At 42.9% G+C, this 24,305-nt stretch overlaps 1 protein-coding gene across 2 annotated transcripts in view; it reads right to left on the reverse strand.

The window, feature by feature from the left end:
- SV2C (synaptic vesicle glycoprotein 2C) overlaps positions 1-24,305 on the reverse strand; it is a 153,744-nt gene that overhangs the window by 78,842 nt on the left and 50,597 nt on the right. For both annotated transcript variants that reach the window (XM_008691274.2, XM_008691273.2), the window contains exons 2-3: positions 23,685-23,865; positions 11,276-11,427 (exon numbers count right to left, since the gene is read on the reverse strand). In XM_008691274.2, the coding sequence (XP_008689496.1) occupies positions 11,276-11,427; positions 23,685-23,865 (333 nt within the window). The remainder of the gene's footprint in view (positions 1-11,275; positions 11,428-23,684; positions 23,866-24,305) is intronic.

Genomic DNA, 24,305 nt, shown 5'->3' on the forward strand with positions numbered 1-24,305 from the left:
AACCATCTGGGCAAGTGGATGGATCACAATTTTTGGGGACCTCACTATGTATATGGAAGAAAAGTGATGTCCAGGTTCTCTAGCTTGTACCCTCATACATCAAGGAAGCCTTCTCTCCCTCTCCACAACACTGTGAATATCTCTTGCCCTCCAAACCAGTTCAGTATTATTGATGGAAATCCAGGAAATGGTCACATCCTCAAACAAGGAACATTTTAGAAGATTATAATTTTTATGTCCCTCCAGGTAGAGGTTAATTTAGAAGCACTATAATTAGTTATCAAGACTTGGTAATCGTGCTCATTGTAAGCCTTGGATAAAGGATCTAATTAGGTTAATGATGAATTCAACCCAGCAAGGGTATTTTCAGAACAGTTCTTTTCAAGGAAACAAACATGTGCATGCCTTTTGTCTAGTTCAGAATATACAAATGTTCAGAGAAATGAGATAGGCAGTTCTAACAGAACCATAAGGATATCATAAGGCCTTATGTAAGAGAGAAAAAAGATCAGTGTTTCAGAGATAAGTTTGCAGTAGGGCCTGATAAGAAAAACATTGGAAAAAATTCTTAACTTTCAATGCCTTCAAAGGGTAGGTGGGTCATGGTGTGCTTCTGGTGACTGGAAGGTCCTCTGTTTGCTAAAACCACAATTGGTCGTGCTAGGAAATGAACTGTGTCTCCCTAAAATTAGTATGTTAAGGCCCTAATGCCCAATGTGACTATATATGGATATAGGTTTCTAGGAAGTAACTGAGGTCATAAGGGTGGGGCCCTAATCGAAGCTAAGAAAATGCTCTTTGATGACATGTTGATGACACAGCAAGAAGATGGCCAGGAAGAGAGCCCTCAACCAGAAACCAAATCAACTACCACCTTGATCTTAGACTTCCAAACCTTGAGAACTGTGAGAAAATAAAGTTCTGTTGTTGAAGCCACCCAATCCATGGTATTTTGTTATGGTAGCCCAAGCAGACTAACACAGGTGAGGTATGTACGTTTAGAGCTAGAAGCTGGGCAGAGCTGAATTTCTCTGTATACTCGGAGAAAGCAGGGTAGGCAAAGCAGTTAGATTCTTAGAGGCAGGAGACAAGGCAGCGAAGTCACATGCTGTGGGGGAGGGGGAGAGAAACATGTAATGCAGCCTTTGAAAGGCACACAAGTATCAAATAAAGATGGATGAGGTTGTGGGTTATAAGGCATGCAATGGAAAAACCTCTTCTGTCTTTTATGACATTTTCAGTGAGGTAGTTTTTAAATGACTGAATTCTGGGTTTAAACGTTTTCTCCTATGGCAAAGGATGGAGGCATAAGTCTTGCAAGGTTTGCCAAGGGGCTGTGACGGGGTTACCCAGAGAGGTGAGGGAATTGGTAGTTGCCACATAGGCTGTATATGCACACCGTAGGGACCATCAAACAAGTTTCTGGCTCCAAACTACCCTGTGGGCTGCTCTCTGAGAACATTTCTTAGCTTTGTCATGTCTGGAGGACATTTTGAAGAAATGAGGATCAGAAGACTGGTTCTAATTTCTAATCTTCACTTTTGTTTTTCACTCTGGGAAACAACAAAGTTTCTATGCAACAGGTTCACCATTCAAAAAATGGGAATAACACTTACTGTTGCTTTTGTTTCTAAGATAATTATAATAAATAAGCCGATAGATATAAAAATGCCTCTCAAAAAAAGGCATTACCAATTTTGTTTTCTCCTTTTTATTTTGAAATAACTAGGGTCATAGACACTTGCAAGATAATAGAGAGAGATCCCATGTCCTCTCCACCCAGTCTTCCTCAATGGTTAGAAATGCTTTGATCTTAAATTACTATGTACAATATCAAAAGCAGGAAACTGACAGTGGGATCGTGTGTGTGTGTGTGTGTGTGTGTGTGTGTGTGTGTGTAGTTCTATGTCATTTTATCCCACATGTGGATTTATGTAACTACCTCCATAATCAAGACAGACACCATTCCGGCAACTCAAAGATCTCCTGGGGGCCAGCCCACTGTAGTCACACCAGCTCCCCTTCTCCTCACCCTCTCTAATCTCTGCTAACCATTAACTTTTTCTCCAGTTTGATATTTGTCATTTCCAGAATGCTATGTACATGTACCTTTTGAGATTGGCTTTTTCACTCAGCAAAATGCCCTCGAGGCCTATTCAAGCTGTTTATCAAGTTCCTTTTGTTGATGAGTAATAGCATTCTGTGGTATTCTAGGACATTTTGGTTGTTTCTGATTTGCAGCTATTGCAAAAAAAAAAAGTGTTATGAACAATTATGTGTAGGGTTTTGTGTAGACATAAATTTTCATTTCTCTGGGTGATGGTAAATGTTCTAGGAGTACAGGTGTGGGTCATAGGTTAGGTCTGTTTAAATTTTTTTTTAAACAAACTGCTAAACTACTTTCCAGAGTAGCTGCACTATTTTGCAGCCAGCAATGTATGAGACATGCAGTTTCCCTGAATCCTTACCAACATTTGGTATTGCCATTAATTTGCTAAATAAATTTTTTATACTATCAAATGTTTTCACTGTCTGTTCCCAAGGCAAACCTTCATGTCAACAGCTCTTGGAGTAAGGATCTATATCCATAGTAAATGAAACCAACTTTAGGTGCTTTTATCTCTACTGGGGATCAAGTCCTAGTCCAGTGTTTAGGCTGGGATTCACATTTGCTTTGGGAAGCAGCCAGGGGTCTAGTCAGCTGTAATCCGAGGATAAGGAAGTCTGGTCTGCCGCAATGCTGCCGAGGATTCACATTGGCTAGGGCTCTCTAGACTGTTGTACCTAATTTTCTGTAACCAACACATAAAGGCCACACTAGCCCAAACTGTACCCAACCTCATTTGGCCCCAGACAGCACATTATTGCATGCCCAGTGCCTATTCTATTTAATCATCTATTTTTCTAAGGTTCCATTCTAGGCATTAATTGTGCATTTTACGGAATTAATTATATAGGTATCCTAATTAGGGCTAAGGTACCTTGTCACATGTTGGTAATCATGACTTCCTAACAGCAGGTGGCGCCCCTGAGGATTGCATCTTGCACAGAAAACTCTCTCCACCATCTCTCGAGAACAATTAAACCACTATCAAAATGCCTTGGTACAGTGGAAACTGAAGCTGTGCACGCTGACCTAAATTTCTTAGACTGGATGTGGGGTTTTTTGGGTCTGGGTGCTGACAGCCATGCCAGCCATCTAAGGAAGGATTCCCTCAGCTCCTGCCATTTCCTGAGCCTGTTTCTCTAGCCTTCCTGACCATTCTGTGAGCTACTCAATAGCCTTCTAATAAATTCCTGTTCTGGTTAAGTTAGCTCGAGTTGCTTTCCATAATTTGCATCTAAAAACTGACTAATACAGAAGGGGCATACTAAAATGTTAGATTATGAACCACATGGACATTTCTAAAAGATTTTCCAGAGGAAGAATGAAATGGTACAGCAGAGATGGTTAGTTGTCTCCCAATAGCCACTCTATCTGATCGGTGTTCTCTTTACTGCTTGGTATAGAAGGCTACACTTCCAAAACCTCCTTGTAGCTTGGTATGGTCACGTGCTGAAGTTCTGGCTAATGAGATTTAAGTGGATTTGTCTGGGATTTCCAGGGAGATTTTTAATGCCAGCACAGGTATATCTTTATATATCCTTCCTGCTTTGCCCTGCCTAGAATGTGGACCTACCGGCTGAAGTGTGCTCAGAATGGTGGATAAAAGGAATTGTGAGATAAAAAGAATTGGGCCTTTGATGGGTGGAACTACCATCCCAGCCCTGGACAGCCCCCATCCAGGCTTCTTTTAATATAACACAAGCTTATATCTTGCTCATGCCTCTGTTAATTTTTTTTCTCTTATATCCAGTCAATCCTAATTTTTTTTTCCCCCAGTAAATTCTAATCTTAACTAATAGATTGTAAAGAATGGGATGTGGAATTCTGGGAGAACCCAAAGTCCAGTGGTTTCCTAGGATTCAAGAGAAAGGATTCATTGACTTCCAGCTTCTATGTCCACATCTACTTAAAAATAAAGGTAGCTATTAGGCCTGATGCCAGGTGTAGTTACCTCATATGCTAATACATTTTGTTAACAATTGGTTTCATTTATAATCCTATTTATTTCATTTTCTGCATTTAAAAGCATTATTCTGGGAGGAGGTGTGCAGGCTTCACTGGCCACCTGAGGGATGGATGAGCAGCCCAGCTGTGTAGGGTCACCCAGCAGCGTCAGCAGCACACGCATCTGCAGATCTTCACACCCACACATGAGCAGGAAAACTGCCATATTTTTAAAGCCCCTATCTCTGTTTTCAGACTGTGAGTGTAAGATCAATGTGCTTGGCACAGTGTCTGGGACATAGAAGGCTCTCAACAAGTGACCTCTGCCCCTCTGTTTCTGAGGAGCTTGAATGGCAGTGGGAAGACCTGAGCACATTGATAACTGGCTTAATGCACAATAGAAGAGGCGACTCTGAGTTCACCACGTACACCTCCACGCCTCAAAGATCAGAGTGAGAATGTTGTAAAGCACTTCCCAGTACTGTGCAGGACTGGCAGGGGGTGGGGTGGGTGGCAGGTGGGGGAGCTACCTGCATCTCAGCTGACAACGTTTCCCCAGGTGATGTCCTTCACGTGAGGAGAGCAGCGGGAGGGCTGGGGGTGGGAGAGCTTGTGGCTCTAAGAACGCAAGGCTTCCAAAACCCCTGAACAATGACACATACTCACTACAAAAATAGCCATACACTTAAACAGTGAGAAGGCCTCAAACCCATTTCTTAAGCCTTTAGATAGAAACTTTATCATTATTATTTTGGGGGCCAATGTATCTTATTAATGCCTGGGGAAAACTGAATCAGAGACTGGAGGAAATCTGAGTCTAAGAGTCATTTTGTTGAAATCAAAGATTAGATGGATCCTAAAATGGACAAATTAAGAAATAACACTGGTGTACATTGATGTACCAAGTGGGTTCTCCTTGCAATGTCTTACTCTGATACTTGAGAATAAAATCTGCAGTGTCATGACATTCAATGAGGTACAGCTAAGATGGGTGGCAGGGCTTGGGGCCACTTGGCTGGGCTGGTAAATGGGACCCAGCTGTCATTGTAGCCCTCCCCTGCCACCCAGAGTGGGCGCAGAATACTTGGCACACCTTACACGCTCTGTGTCTGAATGCTTCCCCTTCCTAAACACCTCCACAACCTTCAAATGATAAGCACACAGCTGAGAGAATATGGTTAGGAAAAGGAGAGTAAGGTCTTTTTACTCTTTCAGTAACGTCTTCGTACGCTTACCTCAACGTTAGCCCCATCTGTGGAAAGAAAAGACTGCACTTAGTGACCGTGCGTATCAGGCACGGTGTAACCACTGTTGTACACAGTCCTTGAACACAGCAACACTATGCGGTATTAAGCCTGCTTTATAGACAAGGAGACTGAGGACCAGACAAAACTAGAGAATGGCTGAGCCGGCTTGGAACCAGGGCATGTCTTACATCTAACCCCATGCCAGTAACCACTCTGCCTGCCGCCAGGATCCAGAGCGTAGGACAACTTGCTGCAAGACAGAAACGGCTCTGCCACTGTTTCTGTAACCTGCAGGGCTGGCCAGCGTCTCGGCCACCAGGTTAGGGCAGTCAGGTTCTTGTCCTTCCTACCTGGTGAGAGTGGTCCCGTGGCCTTTAAGGTGGGTCTTTGTATAGTTTGTGCCCTCCAAATATTAATTCATCCAACAAATAACTGAATGGAAGATCTGGATTCATTGAGTTCCAGGTAATCCAGGTTTTACAGTATTATTTTTTTCTTTGAATCTCTCTCATTATCTTAATTTTTTTCTGATTTTTCCTTTCTCTGACTCCTCTGACCTCCTCACCCACTAGGTGAGGTTTACCATTTGGGACTTTTGAGCTCATTCTCCCTCTTCCTGTAGCTCTCATCTCGAGCTGGGCTGCATTGATGGAGTCTGGATGTCTGATGTAGATGAACCTGACAGCAGTAAGAGCTACCGTTTGTTAAGCCCTATTCAAGCCCTGGGTGTTCTAACAGGACTGTCACACTTAACCCCCACTGAGATGCAGGAAATGGGATGGGACGAGACTGAAAAGCTTGACAAAGCTCATACCCAGAGGCAGTGCGGCAGTGACTCAAGATCAGCACCCACTCCCCCCCAACCCTTCCCTTGGCTACAGTGCTCTTCCGCTTGTGAACAAAGCCAACATACCCTTGCCTATTTCCTTCTTCAACCAAACAGCCATTTGACTATATCGTGCTCCCTTCACCCAGTTCCATCGTTAGGGAGAAGAAATGTATTAGCTTCACACATCTTGGAACTAAAGGGGGGGTAGGGACATCTTGGTCAGGAATATGTGAGGTTTTAAGCCCAGGCCTTGTGCTGTGGCTGGCGGGGGTGGGGGTGGGTACTAGGGGTGGGCCTGGGCTTTATGGTGCCCCCTGGGAGGCCTGCAGTGAAGGGTGGGGGAGATGGAGGTGTGGGGCGGCTCCAGGGCGGAGGGCAGCCCCATGTGCTCTGGGCTTTAAGAGCTGAGGCATTTTGTGCTGAACCGAGAACCTTCCCACTTAGCTAACTGAATGTCCTTGCTGCACACTGTGGTGCACCTCAGCAGGGGACAAACCTCATCTGATGTGCACGCGAATTTAAAACAGAAAATGACGTTGGAGGGTTTAATGGAGCAGACAGTGCTGCAATCCCAGGGCAACTCCAAAGCCTGGGCCAACGTGCAAGCTCTCAGCCAAAGAGGGAAAGTGCTGTGAGTCAGCAACCTGTCCCATTTCCTCCTGAGGCCCAGGGGCTTCCATTAAATGCTGCATGTCCTGATTACTGAGGGGAGGGAGGCTGAAGGAAAACCGTCATCCCTGTGCTATCTCTTCTCTCACAGGGATCCCAGAAGCTGGAAGGAGCTGGTCACAGGGGAGGTGGCCAGGAGGAAAGGTGAAGACATTCAAACAGGGCCTCCTAGGGCTGTGTCAGAGTGGGCAAGGTAATTTTATGTTGGGAATCTCCAGATGTTGGTGACTGTCTGCGGGGAAATCTTCAACCCCTCCAGCAACGGTGTGAAGGTAAAGTACCATCATGATCCGATGCCAGTCCAAAGACGAGGCCTCGGTGGGCTGGGTGGATCCCTCTGTCCATCAGCAGACCCTGGCCACAGCCCACATGTTAACTCAGGAGCCCTTGCAGCAGTCCAAACCCCCTTCTGGCCTTGTCTGACTTCCTAAGACTCGTTTCAGATTTCCTTTGCCATCCTTATTGACCACTCACAGTCTCTTTGTGTAAGGAGTTTGTCTGGAGTCGGAATTTAGGTCACTTGGTACCCGGCTCAGGACTTTGTGCACTGACTGCTCTGCCACAAAAGCAGAGAGACAACGCCACAAACACCTTCTTATCTGCATCACTTATCATTTAAATTGCTTGCAGAGTGGATGCCAATTTTTTATTCTTTCCCTCTCAGCACAAATCCTGTTACTGTTGTGAGAAGGGCCAGTAACTGGCTCTGAGTCGCTTTATAATGCTCCCAAATTGCTCCCTTGCTGGGTGAAAACTCCCTATTGCTGTCTGGGTGGTGGCGCTCAGAGGTCTTCTGAATGAAAGAGGATGGCGGGCCAGGACCCACATACTCTCATTTTTCTATGGGCTGTGACATCATCTATATAAGGCAGAATTTCAGAGGAAAAAGAAACTTTCCATTTTTTCAGAGGTTGCAGGGAAAGTGGATGGACTTAACAGCTCTTGTCTAAGTAAAGTAAAAAGATGTGGCACTGAGAAGAAGACAGAGCAAGATGTCAAAGTTACTTTTTAAGTGATTCTAAGCCATACGAGTGGGAAAGCCCTTTAGCCTGGATGAAACCAACAATCTGGAAAGCTAAACACCCACTGAATAACTCAACCATGCCAGTCAGGCTCACTCTTCTCTTTGTTCTCATTTACAGCCCTCCCTATACATACATGATGAAGTCCCAGGGGCTTCCCAGATCACCCACTGTGAGAGGTAGGAAGCTGAAGATTCTCAAACCTGGCTGCAGTGATCCAGCTTTAAAAGCCATCCATGCAGAGTCCCCAACCCAGATAATCAGATTCGATTGATCTGGGATAGGACCAAAGCATGGGTATTTTCAGGGGCGTAAGGGAAGTGGTAAACTTTTATGAAAAAGTATTTATTAAAAAAAAAAGTATAACATCCATATAGTGATGTATGCAAATTTTAAGTACCCAGTTTAATGCGTTTTTATAAATGACTACTCCTGAAACACCTTCCCCACACCAAGATACAAAACATCATCATCCCCTAGAAGCCTCAGCACCGGATTTTTAAAACTAAGTTCTTTTCTTTTGAAATAATTCAAACTCTTCAAGTTGCAAGAGCATAACAATGATTTCTCGATTTCTCAACATTTGCTGCAACATGGACGGCACTGGAGGAGATAAAGCTGAGTGAAATAAGTCAAGCACAGAAAGACAATTATCGTATGGTTTCTCTCATCTATGGAACATAAGAACTAGGAAGATCGGTAGGGGAAGAAAGGGATAAAGAAAGGGGAGGTAATCAGAAGGGGGAATGAAGCATGAGAGACTATGGACTCTGAGAAACAGAGGGCTTCAGAGGGGAGGGGGGTGGGGGAATGGGATAGGCTGGTGATGGGTAGTAAGGAGGGCACGTATTGCATGGTGCACTGGGTGTTATACGCAACTAATGAATCATCGAACTTTACATCAAAAACCAGGGATGTACTGTATGGTAACTAACATAATATAATAAAAAAAATATTCATTTAAAAAAAAGAGCATAACAATGAACTCAGCAAGGGAGATAAAATCTCCCCTGCTGATATTAATATGCAGACGGGCTTGTTTGCAATAATTGTTGCATTTGCCACATTTCTGGCCATGGAGAGCCTTCAATAAAACATGGGCGTAAGGTTTTAATGATCTGTTACTGATTGCTTAGCCAGGTCATTATTTCTCAAGCTTCCTTTAACATATAAATTAATGTCAGTCTCAGATACACCTAATTTTGTTGTATTGTGATTGGGTTTTTGCTAACTTTTTATGAATTGTTTATGATTCACAGCCTCAGCTCTTTCTAGTTACGTATGGACTAGGCAGCCCTTGTTGCTATAAAAAAGAAAATCTTATGTGTGCTTGAGAAACACAGAGGTGGGATTACACTCATTCTTTGTGGGTCAGCCACTGACTGATGGCTGGCAGGGCCACAGGCAAAATCTGGAGCCCACCATAGCTCGAGGGTAGAGATGTGTACAAGGCAGGGATGTCTGAGGAACTAAATACCTAGTGAGGAAAGACAAAAACAAGAGCGATCTATGCCCAGGCCTGGTGGAAATGTGCAGAATGCAGAAGCCAGTCTGAGTTACGAGCTCAGGAAGACCAGCAAGAGAAATTCTGAGACACAATGGGAAGGGGACCAGGAAGGAGACAGCAAAAACCCAGGAGCCAAGGAGCTCTGCTGCCATCAGAGGCTGAGACACAAGGCTGGCTGCAAAACGAATCCAGCGGCCGAGTGGAGCTGCCAGCAGCGGCTCGCTGTGTGAGCACCAGGCGGAGCTGGCCACAGGGGCTGCAACCGCATCCACCTGGATAAGGCACCCCATTTTCATTTGTACAAAGCTTGCATACGGACTAGGGCAGCTCCAGGAGCCATGCTGAGCAACGCTGGGCTCTGCACAGGCACTGTGTCTCCTTTTGGTCTCCTTACACACAGTTCCTAGGAAGCAATCCTTTACAGGGCAGCTAAGTGACTTTTCCACCCAGAAATGCCAGCTAGGTGGGGTGGGAGCTAGACGCCTGTCTACACAGAGGCAAGTTCTGAGGGTGGCTGAGGGCTTCAGGGCCCAGACAAAGAAGGTGAAGCACCTGCGATTCCTTGGACGGTGGGAGAAGACAAGCCTTAGGGTGGACTCCATGAGCCTGTGTGAGGGTAACTCTGCCCCTGAACTGACCAGAGTTTAAAAAAGGAAAACCCACCTCTTGAGCCTGGCACACTCAACTGAAGTGTTTGGCAAGGAAAAGTTCTCTTTAGGCCAAGTAACCTTGTTAACAAGTCTTCCTTCTTATTGTTATATACAATTTTGATGTGCATTTAAGTTTTTAGGTTTGTTAAAAGAAAGAGCGTGACAAACATGAATTCTGTAACTCAGTATGGTAAAACAAATTAGAATGCATTTGAATACTAAGTCTCCATCTTGTCTGTGATCTGAGCAATGAATCAAATTCACCCAGGGTTGTTCCCTAACAGAACTAGGCTTTATTGTGAAAATTGCTCTGTTATAAAACAAAAGCAGGAAAAAAAGAAAATGGTCCCAAAGTGAATTTCTGAAATCTAATTTTTTACCTGATGATCACTTAGATTTTAGGTTGAACCAAGAATGAGTTTTTGAAGTCCACATGTGGTTTTAATTTACACAGTATTCATAATTTGTAAACTTCAACATACCTGCTATTTCTCTCTCTCTCTCTCTCACACACACACACACACATACACACAGACACACACAGATACAGACACAGATGCAGACAGACACACACACACCCAGAACATCTTCCCTCCCCTTTGCCTTATATATCAAATTTGATTCTTGGATTCTGTGAACCTCTCCCTGCATTTCACTGTTTGTGGTGAAGCACCTGGAAGTTTCTGGCTCCTAAGCAGGACAACGCTTACTGCTCAGAAACAGGAGGTGGCAGGAACGGCAAGTGCTGAGAAGAAACTGAGGAGGGATCTGGGCAGCAAGGACAGTACAGTCACCTCTTAAGTTCCGCAAGCAGACGTTGCACGAGAAGACAGGAGTCTTCCTGCTCTCACCAGTTCTGAGCAGCCAGAAGAGGTGGGGCTGATGTGGAGCTGAGCTTTGGAGGGGACCCAGGGGGGACAAATGAAGGTACCTGTGTGCTCCTGATGTGTAGGACAGACCCCCAAACAACAGTAAGTCCTGTTGCCTTATATACAATGACCTCTGTCTCCTCTCATGTCCATCTGGGTGGGGACCCCAGAGTTGATAGCACATAGAAAGCCAATGAAAGTGATCACTTGAAAAACAGCAAAATGCAATAATATTCCTACAGGGCCCCTGGGATGGTCCTACCTTACACAGATCTCTGTACTAGGGGGGAAATCCTAGATATTACAAAAGGGAAAAACTTGATCATGACAGTGTGTTTCTCAAACCAGCGTTTACAACACAGGGAAGGGATGGAATGGAGGCTGAAGGAAAATAAGGTGGCTGCCTGGCCTGTGTCAGGCCAGCCTCTTACCGTAATGTGGGATGATGGCCCAGGCCATGGCAGAGGCGTAGATGCCACCGATCATCCAGAACATGCAGAGCCAGCTCAGATGCTCACCCCGCTTCTCTCGGGCCAGCACTTCAGCAAAGTAGGAGAACACCGTGGGAATGGCTCCTCCGATCCTGCCGAGAGGGACAGAGAATACGTGAAATCAGAGCCAGGACAGCTATGGGAGATGCAAACGGCAGAAGCTCCCAACACACGCTCTCTCTCTATACAGCGTATCCAGAGATGTATATTTTCTATCATTTTATAACTTTAATATTATAATCTCTGTTCAATAAAGGTTTATGATCAGAACCTGCAATTAAGCGATGTTACCAAAAGGTGGCAGTGGTGCCCTAGCCACATGCTTTATAGAGCTCAACTTGCTTAAGAATCTGAGGGGCTTTCTGCTCAGGATTGAATGTTCTACGTATTTGCAAAAATTACAGTATTGGTGGGTCCAATCTAGTGAATATTTTAATTATCACATTTTTACAAAGAGGTACTGTGATATGTCCTACCCATGACATGGTGACTTTGGAAACAGCTTCAAATACTTCTGGGAGGCTGTCTGCAGCTGGACTTAACTAGCTACTACTACCCTGCAGCAGCTGGCCCTGCAGCCCAGTCAGGCTGTTGTGTTGATGAACACAGGCCCAACAGGGTTGCTTCCTGGACTGTTCTGGTCTCAACCCAGTAGATCTCGTTGCTGCCTGAGTACATGTGCATGTGCACTGGTAGAATCAAATAAGGCTGCCGGCTTCCATACCAATAGAATGGGGTACAATGCTTCCTTCCGGTAGGGGAACTATAAGAGATGTTGACATGAACAGTGACTTCCATTCAGGTTAAGGGTTCTCCAATGAGAGTCTATGGAATAAATATTTTGTTCATTCTAGGCAGATGGGCCCTAGATCTCATCCAAATTTCAAACAGGTATTGACCCCTAAGTTTTAAAAAAACACTGCCTTGGGAAGTAGGGTAATATGAGAAAACATTACTTACCATCATTCCACAAAATATATCGATTCTTAAATATTTTTTTGAAAGATGTACAATAATACATTTAAACAAATTGCAGAGAAAACACTTAGCAATACAGTTTTAAAAGTATGTGCCTAATTCCTTTATGTTCAGACTTCTGTAAGGTAGATTGCTATTGACATTTCACATCAAGAAGTAAAACGCAGTTAGCAAGAACTGATCTCCTCAGAGCCTTTAATATGATAAAGAAGTATTGGCAGTGACCATAGCAAATGAAATTTAGAGAAAGGCCTTATCTGTAGCAAACTGGATGTACCAATCGAATTGTAGGATTCATAATGTCATCCTGCATCAAGTGGTAGGTCAAAATATAGCACCACTTCATTCATTTGTCCCTGCTTAAAGTGATATGGTGGTTATCTACTGCTAGATATGGGCAGATCACTTAGGCCAATGCTTTTCAATCTGTGGGCTATGAAATTAATTTAGTAGCTATAAAAAGAATTTTAAAAATTGAAATAGAGACGAAAATAGTTAAGTACAACTCAAGTTGTAAGGATAAGTATCATTTCATGAAACTTTTGTCTTCATTACGAACATATTTATAATGTAGAAAGTACATACGTATATGCATATACATGTCTACGTATAAATTTATATAAAAGCAAATAAATAAGTATGTATATAAGTGTATATTGGATTACAATGTGTTTCTTAGTGGGAATTGCTATTCAAACACTTGAAAAAACACTAGCTTGAAGCATCTAGATCTGTTCCCCTGGGCTATGATTGAGGCAGTTCTACCTAAAATTCCTAAACTCCACGTGACCTCAGATGTAGCACTTGGTGATATGGCGCCATCACACTAGGGGTAGCCAAGCAGTCCAAGGTCATCAAGAGGACCCCCCACACAAGAAACATATGCGTGTGGCGCTATTCCACACCACATCAGACTCACACAACTCTCTGCCTGGCTTCTCAAGGACCAGAAACCATGGACAACTAGCTGAATTTTAAAATTCCACAAAGCTCTGAAGAGATTCAAAGTGGTTTCATTACAACACACAATTTTAATAGGAAATCAGATGGCTGTGTCATAAATCATTTAACGCTACTGCTTTTTTCATTTGATGTGAAGAATCCGTTTCTCTGCACCATAAAGTCCCAGGTCCCTAACCTATGCCTTCACTTCTCAATGCATAAAAAGAGTCCCGGTTTTTACTGACTTTTCACGTCCCAATTAATGTTTCATCAGGATTCTGGACATTCCATACATAAGACCTATCGCTTACATTTCATGAAGGCACAATTGCATGTAAGATATGCCAGGCCACTCGGAAACAAGATAAACGTACCCTGGGGCAGCTAAAATGGCAAGTGGAAGACTGTAGACTTGGCTGTTAGCTTTACACAAATTATTGTTGTGTAAGAGAATACCAACTTTTAGGGGGATATAAGCAATCCAGCCAGTTCTGATTCAATGCCTCTTTTTCAAGGTAGTTATTTTTGCATGGATGTCCCAAAATATCTGTTTGCAAAAGCAGATCGCAAAGAACCCTAATATCAATGGATAAATGAGTCTGAAGTATGAGTGAGGGAGTCTATTCAAACCCTTTGCAGAGTTCTTCAGATTCAGAGGCCTACAAAACAATGCAAGCATTCATATTTCTCACTGTGGGCTGATCATCCATTTTAGGGAAAACATTACCTCTCGTGTTACTGTGATGGCCTTTAAGCAGAAAAAAACATTACAGCCTGCTGTACTGTTAACTATTACTGGTGTTTCATACACCAGCAGAGGTCTTAAACATTGTTTATACTAAGATGAAGGCTCTTTGAAGGTGAGGACTATATCCCATTCGTCTTTGAATCCCAATTACCTGGCCCACTGGACATGCACTCAGTGCTCCTTGAAAGAGCTGTATTTCTCTGCTGAGGGAGGTGCCACTCCAAACGGACTGGAGTAACTTGTTCTGAGGACCTAAATATCTCCCGCAAATGGAAACATACACCTTATGTTCTGGGTCAATGTAATCATAAGAGAAATTATGGGTGCTGGAATGGAGGTTCCAATAGCAACAGAGCCCCCAAAGAGTTCCTGAAATCACTCTATGTCTGAGTTGCTATGGTCATCTCTTGACCAGGTGCCCTGGTGAAAAGAGCTACTTGGAATTCCTGGGCATAAGATACTGTGCAACCCTCTTGGGCACTCTAGGAACTTCTAAAATAGCTTTGGTACCTTTCAGAAAAATGCTGCAGAATGCTATAATTACCAACAACAATAAAAATTCAGATATACATTCAGAGATAAAGCATAAGTTTTCGTGTCTCGCAATATGATTTTGTTTCTTTAAGTACTGAAGATAGGAAAAAGCTGTCCCCCCCATTTTTATAAGGGGAAAAAAGAGAAAATTTCTCATATTCTACATCAATATTCAGTATTTTGCATGAGGGGCTATATATTTCCCGATTTGTTTTATTGTATCAAGATAAAATTTCTGAGACTACATGAAGAGATAACAAATATTTGAATGGCAGTTCTCGAAGTCCCACATATCAGTGGTTTTTAAATACAGTTGATTGTGGTCTCCTCTCTCCCAACAGATGTTTGGCAATGTCTGGATACATTTTCGGCCGTCACAACTCAGGAGGTGCTAGTGGCGTGTAGTAAGTAGAGGCCAGGAATGCTGCTAAAAATCCTGGAATACACAAGACAGCTCCTCGCAACAAAGAATTATCCATCCCAAAATATTAGTAGTGCGGTTGAGAAACTCACGTAATGGGGATTTAATATGAAAAATATAACTGGTTTTATACTAAAAATTCATAATATAAGGCACGAAATGGTTATCTTTTACATTACTGGATGCGTAAGACATCTCTAAATCCAGTTAGCATGGAGACTTTTTTATTGTTAGTTATATACTGATCAGTTAGCTACTGTTGAAATTTTCTCAAGTTCATTTTTGATGGAAGTTTACATAAATGAAGCCGTCAGATCAGGGTGGTCTGTAAAGAATTTTCCTCAGTATCAGATATGAAGTCTGTTTTATTAACTGTCAAAAAGGGTCAAATCTTTGTTATCTTCGGTAAAAGGAGGCACAGAGGAAATAATAATTGAAATCCACACTCTATAGAGGTGGAAGATTAGCTAGATTCAAAATAATCGAATTGATACAACTGAAATAGAACACTGATATTTGGAATTCCAGAGTTGGAATTATTCTGAAGCAATAATAAGGTTATGTTTTTACCACTTTAATTACAGAAATATAATGAAACTAGGAAGATGTATTAAAACACATTCTAGAATCAGTTGGGACCACTCTCCAACCCCATTCTACATGCATATGTGCCACATGCGCCCACACACGCAGGTACACACACACACACACACACACACACACACACACACACATCACCTCAAAAGGTCTACATATGCCTCAGTACCAGGTGTCTGGTGAATATCATGAAAAATATTTATCTCCCTCAGTAATCTAAGGCAAATTCCCAAGTGGGATATGGTGTAAGGCAAAGGGTGTGTCAGCTTTACAGACACAAATTCTCTGTTGGGCACATGAGACACATAAGTTTAAGTCCATTTAGCATAGCAGGATGAAAGAGAATATCGCATAGTACAGTCCTCGCAAACTTCAATGAGACTTTTGTAAGGCTGCGAATTTCACAGCCACCCGGCATATTACTCTGGTTTGGAGGGCAACTCTGGTGGATTATGATTGTCCCCGCACCTCATCATCCTGACTTACGCTGGCTACTGAGGCAAAGATAGGGAAGGGTTGCGGGTTCTGCAGTGAAAGAGGGAGGCTGTGGATAAAGAGTAGTTGTACTTAAAATGGCTTGAAATCTGACAGTGTAGAGGAGAAACTGGAATGTCAGATGACTTCTTGTCCTGAGGAGGGGTTCTCCTGAATAATTCTGTTCTGCGTAATTCCCCAGTAGGCATGTAACAAAGAATACATTCGTTCCAACTTATTTCACCATGTGATTGTCAAACAGTCTTTCACCTCCATCTTCCATCTCCCATTTCCATTGGGAAATGGAGCATTATGCGAGGACTGAATTAAAGAGGAAGTTGAATATGCATTGTAAAGTCACGTGTTCTATACTGATAATAGGCGGAGGGCAAAGTCTACCAAGAGCTGACTCTGACAGCTTTTATTAACATGGGTATTATGGGTTTATAAAAAAAACTCTGAATGGTGTAGTCTATACTGGGAATCACAATTACAAAAAAGTTGCATGAAAATATCTATTTAACCCTCACTCGGAATCAACAAAAAAGGAAAATCAAAGACACTGAACTTCCAGGCAAATTGCATAGCAATTCAGAACCAATTCACTACATTTTAAATTGGACCCAGAAATAAACAATTAAAGCAGCAGCCCCCAAGAAGGACTTTTCAGTGACTTCCTTTTCATGAAAGTAAAGAGACTATCACAGAGGCTTAAAGAACACAGATCTAACGGCTTCTGAATGGGCTGGGTTGGCACAGAAAATGAGATTGCTGTATTGATTAGAAGGTACCTGTTCATGATGAGTACTCAAGACAGAAACAGGAGAAGAACACTTACGGGGAACTGAACCAATCATCAGATTGAGATTGGAAATCTCCTATACCCAGTGGCAGTGCTAAAGGATGTATCGTTTGGGTAGCTTTAGCTTCCCACTGTCCAAAGCCACAGATTAAAAAATCATATTCTTTGATAGGGACAGTTGTTATTTTCCATATTGTATGAACCAAGGATAGAATAATTGGTAGAAACTTGACTATTTTAAAAATATTGAGATGTAAATATACAATTTGGGTAAAAGTTGTGTTTCTAAGAAAACAGCTTCAATACAACTTCCCTAGCCCTTGTTTGCAATCAGGTTGGTGCCCTAAACCCCTAAACGTATAGTATCCACAGCAGCACAGTATGTCACAGGGAATGGGTATAGTCATCGATCAGGATTCTAATGCTGTCTTGAAAAAAAATTAATCGAGCTCTTGAGAGAGCTGGAAAAATGCATTCCCACAGCACCTACATGGTGTCATGAATAAAGATGGTGATGATCATTAAAATGATCTGTAAGATGTGAAGACAAAAACCTGCAGACTTCACCAGACACTTGTTATATCTACTCATCCATTCCTCCACCCACCCTCTCACACACCCACCATTTACCTATCCATCCATCAACCCCCATTCCTACCCCCTCCAGCCAAACTCTGCGTGAGGTACATCAGAGTTAGAGGAGGTACAGGCATGAAGAACCCAAGTGCCTGCCCTCAAGGAGCTCACAGAATCTTTTCTAAAGAGTGCATATGGTTCATTTTTCCACAATTATACATTGTAAGTCTGGGAGATCTTTTGCTCTGTTACTTCTCTCTTGGGATCAACAGCACCTTTGCCAAAGGGCATACTGGGAAATGAAGTGCCCAAAGGTCAACCTCTTTGTTGGAAATTCTCAAAAGGCGTTGTCTAAGACAGTGCTAATAGAAGTACCATGTGAGCCACATGTATAACTTTATTTATCTATTTTTTTAAAAGATTTTATTTATTTATTTGACAGAGAGAGAGACAGGCAGCGAGAGAGCGAACACAAACAGGGGGAGTGGGAGAGGAAGAAGCAGGCTCCCAGCTGAGGAGCCTGATGCGGGGCTTGATCCCAGAACGCCAGGATCACGCCCTGAGCTGAAGGTAGATGCTTAACGACTGAGCCACCCAGGCGCCCCATAACTTTAAACTTTCTAGGAAAGATATTAAGACAAAGCAAAAAAAAAAAAAAAATCAGGTGAAGTTAATTTTATATCCATTCATTTAACTTAACATATTCAAATATTGTCATTTAACATGTAACCAATATATAAATTATCGGTGAGGTATTTTGCACTCTTCTGTATGTGCTAAATCTTTGAAACCAGTGCATGTATTTTGCATTTACAGCTCATGTTAATCTGGCTACATTTCAAGTGCTTGGTAGCTGCATGCTCCCTGTTGGATAACATAGGCCTAAGGAAACCATGACCTCCTATTTACAATCTGGGTTTGTGAATATTAGGGGATTAAAGGTAATGTAGTCTGTTGCCTCATCTTTCATACTGGGAGAGCTTTCCATTCTGATTCTCTGGGTCAGAAACCTTCCTGAAGGTTCGAAATGTTTATTTAGTGCCTATCGTGTATTGGGCATCATGTCCTATGAAATCAGAGATACTGCTTGTTGAATCTGAGACAGCACAGCCTCGTGGTCTGAGCATGGGTTCTGGCACCAGGCTGCCTGTGTTTGAGCACAATACTTACTGTGTGACCTCGGACAGTTACTTAACCTCTCTGTGCCTCAATTTCCTCCTCTATAAAATGGGTGGAATAAAAGGTATCTTCCTCACAAGGTCACCATGAAGTTTAGAGGAGACAATATCACAAAGTACTTAGCATCTCTCAGAGGGCAAGCATATACAGGTGTTTGATAAAACACATTTTAAACGTTTTGAAAATTTTGAAATGAGTCTCCATTTTTCAAATATGATAAGTAAAACATATCCTAAGAAAAGACTACTTTGAAGGGAGAACCTGATAGTTCAGAATTAGACTAAAACTGAGAAGACCGGAGGATCTATTGAACATTTGGAAGCCACTCAATCTACCTGCGCCTCTATTTAAAAAAGCATAATAGGGGGGCTTGGGTGGCTCAGTCGGTTTAAGCATCGGACTCTTGATCTCAGCTTAGGTCTTGATCTCAGAGTCATGAGTCTAAGCCCTGCATTGAGTTCCACACTGGGCATGGAGCCTACTTTAAAAAAGAGCATACTCGGGGCGCCTGGGTGGCACAGCGGTTAAGCGTCTGCCTTCGGCTCAGGGCGTGATCCCGGCGTTATGGGATCGAGCCCCACAACAGGCTCCTCCACTATGAGCCTGCTTCTTCCTCTCCCACTCCCCCTGCTTGTGTTCCCTCTCTCGCTGGCTGTCTCTATCTCTGTCGAAAAGATTAAAAAAAAAAAAAAGCATACTCTTTTTGCATAGATATTTATTTAAAATGTTGTGGGAATAAACATGCTAAATATAAAATACTGAAGAATTCCAATTAGTGGGGAATCATTTCTACAAAGCCAAGGTAATCTGGTTATAATGCAGTTAATAGAGGGATATAGCAAACAGCGATGAAGTATGCATTTGTGAGTCTCCATTTGCAGAGGGAGAAATGACTATTTGTCCACGATGATATACAGATACATAGAAATTTCATTTTAATTTCTGTTGCTGTATATTTTTCTCCTGACCTTTATGCTTAGCAGTGCCAGGCCCTCAGTGAGAAGCTCCCAACTCTGACATTGCCCAGCATCTGAAGCATTATCATTCCCATAATTAACAGTGACTGGAAACAAATAATTTAATTCTGGGGCAAATGAAAATGAATCAGTGGTGTCAACTCCATTTCCCATCTTTCTAATTTTCTGTAACAAAAGAGGAGAGGGAAGTGTCTGTTCCCTGGTGTGAGATTCACTTAGGGAAGTGAGAGACAGATGAATAATTGGTGATGCCCTATTCCTCACTTACACTGTTGTCCCCAGCTGGAAAATCATTCGTCGTCTGAATAGACATTTAAAGTCGCACAGAATACGGCAGCTGGACACATTTATGTTTCTAACAAAATATATTCATGACTTGGTGTGGGAAATTAAGAGGAAAGCACTTTTAGAGGCAATGAAACCGTAAACCCAGGTCGACCTCAGGCTACATGAAGCACCACTTCGCAGTCTCCCTTATATGCAGAAACAGGAATTTAACACAGTGCGCTAATGAGGCTTCAGCCATGATATAAGAAAGAATAGCTGGAAACTTGTGGCATTTGTGATAAAATCAGCACAAAGGCATCTTGATCTTGGATTCAGAATGCAGTTTAGTTGAGTACAGAGTTGCTAGTTCAAAAGGACTTAGTTGCGACTTAAGTCCTAGCTATGTCTTCCTGGTTCCATCACTGCACTTTAATCTGCAAAATGAAGGCTCTGCCTGTGACCCAGAATTTCTCTTCCTCCTCTGAAATTCCCAGGCTGTGGAACTTGTGGACAGGCTCTGTACCAACACGGAAATTCTATCAGTAACAAGGTCTATTCCAGTTATGCATTCTGGAACTGGGAAATAACCACAGGATGCATTCAGGGACCCATTGGACCCACTGTGAGATGGGCCTGAGCTACAACTCCATGATCACCCAAACCCCACGAGCCCCTACACCAACTGGTGGACCTCAGTGACATTTTGGGTCTCCTGGAATTAGAGTCAGTTCAGAGCCGGTGAGCACCCCGAAGTCTGATTATCTCCTTTCCCCTCAGCATCACGACCCTAGTAAAAGGCCGCAAGTCCCTTGGGAAAGGCTGTGAAAGATTAAGGGATATAGTTTCAGTGTTGTCCTGGGGTTCTTCCTCAAGGGACGCAGTCTCCCCTTCATTTGAGGAATTCTAGGTCTGCAAACAGGTTCAAGTCTGGGAATTCACTCATGGGTCATGACTCTCTCATGAGCCTCATGAATATTTATGATTCAAGTTAAACTTTCACTCACTTGACCTAGAATTCTTCTAATACAGATCAAGTAAGACTTCAGCAAACACCATGATCAACTAGCCAATGACATACGTCCAACCCTGGCAGGACTGGTGTTCTTTATGGCAACCAAACCCGCCTTGCCTTGCCTTGCCTGGAGCAGACAAGCCCCAGCCTCTTGGAATTTACAGTCTGGAGGAGAAGAGAAATAAACACAGGAAAAGCAAGTATTTGCAGGAGGGCTGGTCTCAGAATGGGCCTCTCTGAGGCCCTGAGCACTAAGGGTTCTGGGAGAAGAACGTCCGAAACAGAAAAGATGGCAAGAGCATCACTCCTGGGAAATGCATGGAGTGTTGATGGGTCTGAGCACCAGAGTCCTGCAACAGAAGAATCCCAATATTCTGAAGCCTTATTTCCTTGGTCATTTAGTTTTACTCAATCTAAAACCTGGATCAGATGGGGGTAGAGGGAGCTCTTAACTAAGTAGAAAAAACAAGATCTCTGGAGAAAGCAGAGCCTTGGCTGAGATGACCCAGAGATTAAGAGACAGGGTGTCCAAATGGAACTCTAGAGCTGCTGAGAAAAGCCGTCTCTCATGGAGGTAGTGGCTCACATGTTGTGTATAGGTGACATGGCCCATAAATTCGGCTGAGGAAGAAAGACAACCTTCTTCATTTTCCTTAACCACTTCAGTTCTCAGGTCCCCTCAGTGCCTGGATCCCACAAAACTCTGAATGTTTCGCCACCTGGGCTCTCCCCTCGGCTGTATCCCCTTCCTCAGGAATCTCCATCTCTTCTCACAAAAGAAGAATCAGGCTAACAGACACACGAAAAGATGCTCAACATCACTCATCAGCAGGGAAATACAAGTCAAAACTACAATGAGATACCACCTCCCACTGGTCGGCATGGCTAAAATTAACAACACAGGAAACAACAGATGTTGTCGAGGATGTGGAGGAAAGGGAACCCTCCTACACCGTTGGTGGGAATGCAGACTGGTGCAGCCGCTCAAGAAGACAGTCTGGCGCTTCCTCAAAAAGTTAAAAATAGAACTACTCTACGACCCAGCAATTGCTCTGCGAGGTATTTACCCAAAGGATACAAAAATCCTGATTCAAAGGGATACATGCACCCTGATGTTTACAGCAGCATTATCAACACTAGCCAATTAACAAAAGAGCCCAAATGCCCATCAACTGATGAATGGATAAAGAAGATGTGGTATGCACACACACACACACACACACACACACTGGAATATTGCTCAGCCATCAAAAAGAACGAAATCTTGACATTTGCAACAACATGGATGGAGATAGAGTGTAATTTGCTAAGGGAAATAAGTCAGTCAAAGACAAATACCCTATGGTTTTGCTCATATGTGGAATTTAAGAAACAAAGCAGATGAACATAGAAGAAGGGGGAAAAAAGAGAAGGAAGCAAACTGTAAGAGACTCTACCACAGAGAACAAACTGAGGGTTGCTGGAAGGGAGTTAGGCAAGGAGATGGGCTAGATGGGTGATACACGTTCACAAGGGCACTTGTGATGAGCACTGGGTGTTGAATTTAAGTGATGAATCACTAAATTCTACCCCTGAAACCAATATTACACTAGATGTTAACTAACTAGAATTTAAATAAAAACCTGAAACAAAAAGAAATAAGTAAAAATAAAAAAACAAAAAAGAAGAGAAGAATCAGGCTGGAAAGCCCGAATGACTCTCCCAGGGTCCCCCGTAAAGGGCAGGGGTAGGGTGCACTTGAATTTCTAGACTCCCAGTCCTGTGCCAACTTGGCAAAGGCACAGTGCATTAACCTCTGGTATCACAATTTATGGAGGCTAGCTGAGTTAGCAATACACAGTCTGTGCTTTGCCAGGTAGATTATGTTATTTAGAAGTCAGCAGCCCTGAGCTGCTGGCTGAAGAATGATATGTCTGCGACGGGGAGAAGGATGATATCATGAATATACCCAGGCAGTCTCTTCTTCTGTCCTGCCCTTGAATTAACTTCTAGACAGTCCATTAGTTTGGAGTATTCCGCAATCACCATAATGGCCCTTTTCTCTGCAGTCAATTGGGTTGACCACATCACAATCCAGAATTGGCAATTAAAACTGCCATAATAATTTGACCACAATCAGGTACCTTTGAGTCTATGGATATCACTGAAATTTTCTCAGTAAGACTGTAAATGGAAAGGACTGGAAAGTTCAGAACTTAGGCTGTTAACCTTTTCCTGACAGGCTAGTGGTATTATGTAGGTACGGGAAAGCAAAAGGAAGCCTTGGCCTATGTCTTACCCTATGGACCCTGAGAAGGTCCTTTAATAAATAGCCCCAAGCAACACATGCTCCTCAGGTACCCCAATTCACTCAGCACTAGGTCTGCGTCAGCTCCTTGAATCCATGATCCCAATTACTTCCCCAGGTCACCCGTGTTAGTTTGCCAATCTCACACAGCTCTGAGCACCAAGGGAAAGCCTCCTTTCTCTATCATTCGTTACAAAGCAAATTATTGATTTTGATAATTTTTTCCCCAAGGAAAAAATACTTTTACACTTTCCCAGACTTTCCAACCTTCTTGGTTTACTGGAATGGTCTATGGGAATGTCTTCGCTCTAAGGAAAGCTCCTGATTTGTGCAACTTAGTCATGTATTTGCAAAGTGCCCACTGTTCTTCTGGACTTACAGGTTGATAATTATATTTCTAAGAACCAGCATCACGGTTCCAAAGGCTGCTGTGAAGATAGGGAAAGAAGTGTGTTAAGGGATAATTTCTCAGTAATGAGGTCCTCTAGAGTGGAGAATATGTACAATTACGAAGAATAAACACATTACTATGAAATATGAAGGAAAAAACCTTACCCGAATCCAGAAAGTAAGCGACAGAAGAGAAAGAATCCATAGCCTTGGACAAATGAAGAAAGGAAGGCGAAGAATCCGTTGATAGACATGCAAATCAGAAGAGACTGCTTTCTTCCCACTTTGTCTGCCAGTCCTCCCCAGAAGAAAGCCCCTGCCATCATCCCAAGGTACACTATGCTGCCTGCAACACACAGAAAACAAAGAAACATGTCAGAGATTGGGAGTAAATGACACATGTTAGATCAAATGAACAAGAGACAAAATACTTTTCAGCATTTTATATGGGAAAAAATTTCTTAAAAAAAATACATCCTTCAGGATATACAAATCACCTTTCAAGTTGGAAAGTACGCTCTGTGGGTTAACTTTAGCTGTCATAACCAATGACAAAGACAAAAGACAAAACAGTGATGTTCTTGCTCGGTTCATGAGAATGGGTACATGGTGGGCAGGCACAAGGAGTTTCCACACAGGACAGTCCTGGAGTTTGACTCACAGGCATGTTGCCTTTGGTCCAAATGCCCAGCTTAGCACACAACAAGGCCAAGATGGGAGACTGAGTCAAGGGCTCCCTGGTCAAAGTGGATCCCTCAGCCTGCTTCAAATCTCTGCCTGTAGCAG

The sequence above is a fragment of the Ursus maritimus genome, unplaced genomic scaffold, assembly GCF_017311325.1.
Source record: "Ursus maritimus isolate PB19 unplaced genomic scaffold, ASM1731132v1 scaffold_5, whole genome shotgun sequence".
In the NCBI taxonomy this organism is placed as follows: domain Eukaryota; kingdom Metazoa; phylum Chordata; class Mammalia; order Carnivora; family Ursidae; genus Ursus; species Ursus maritimus.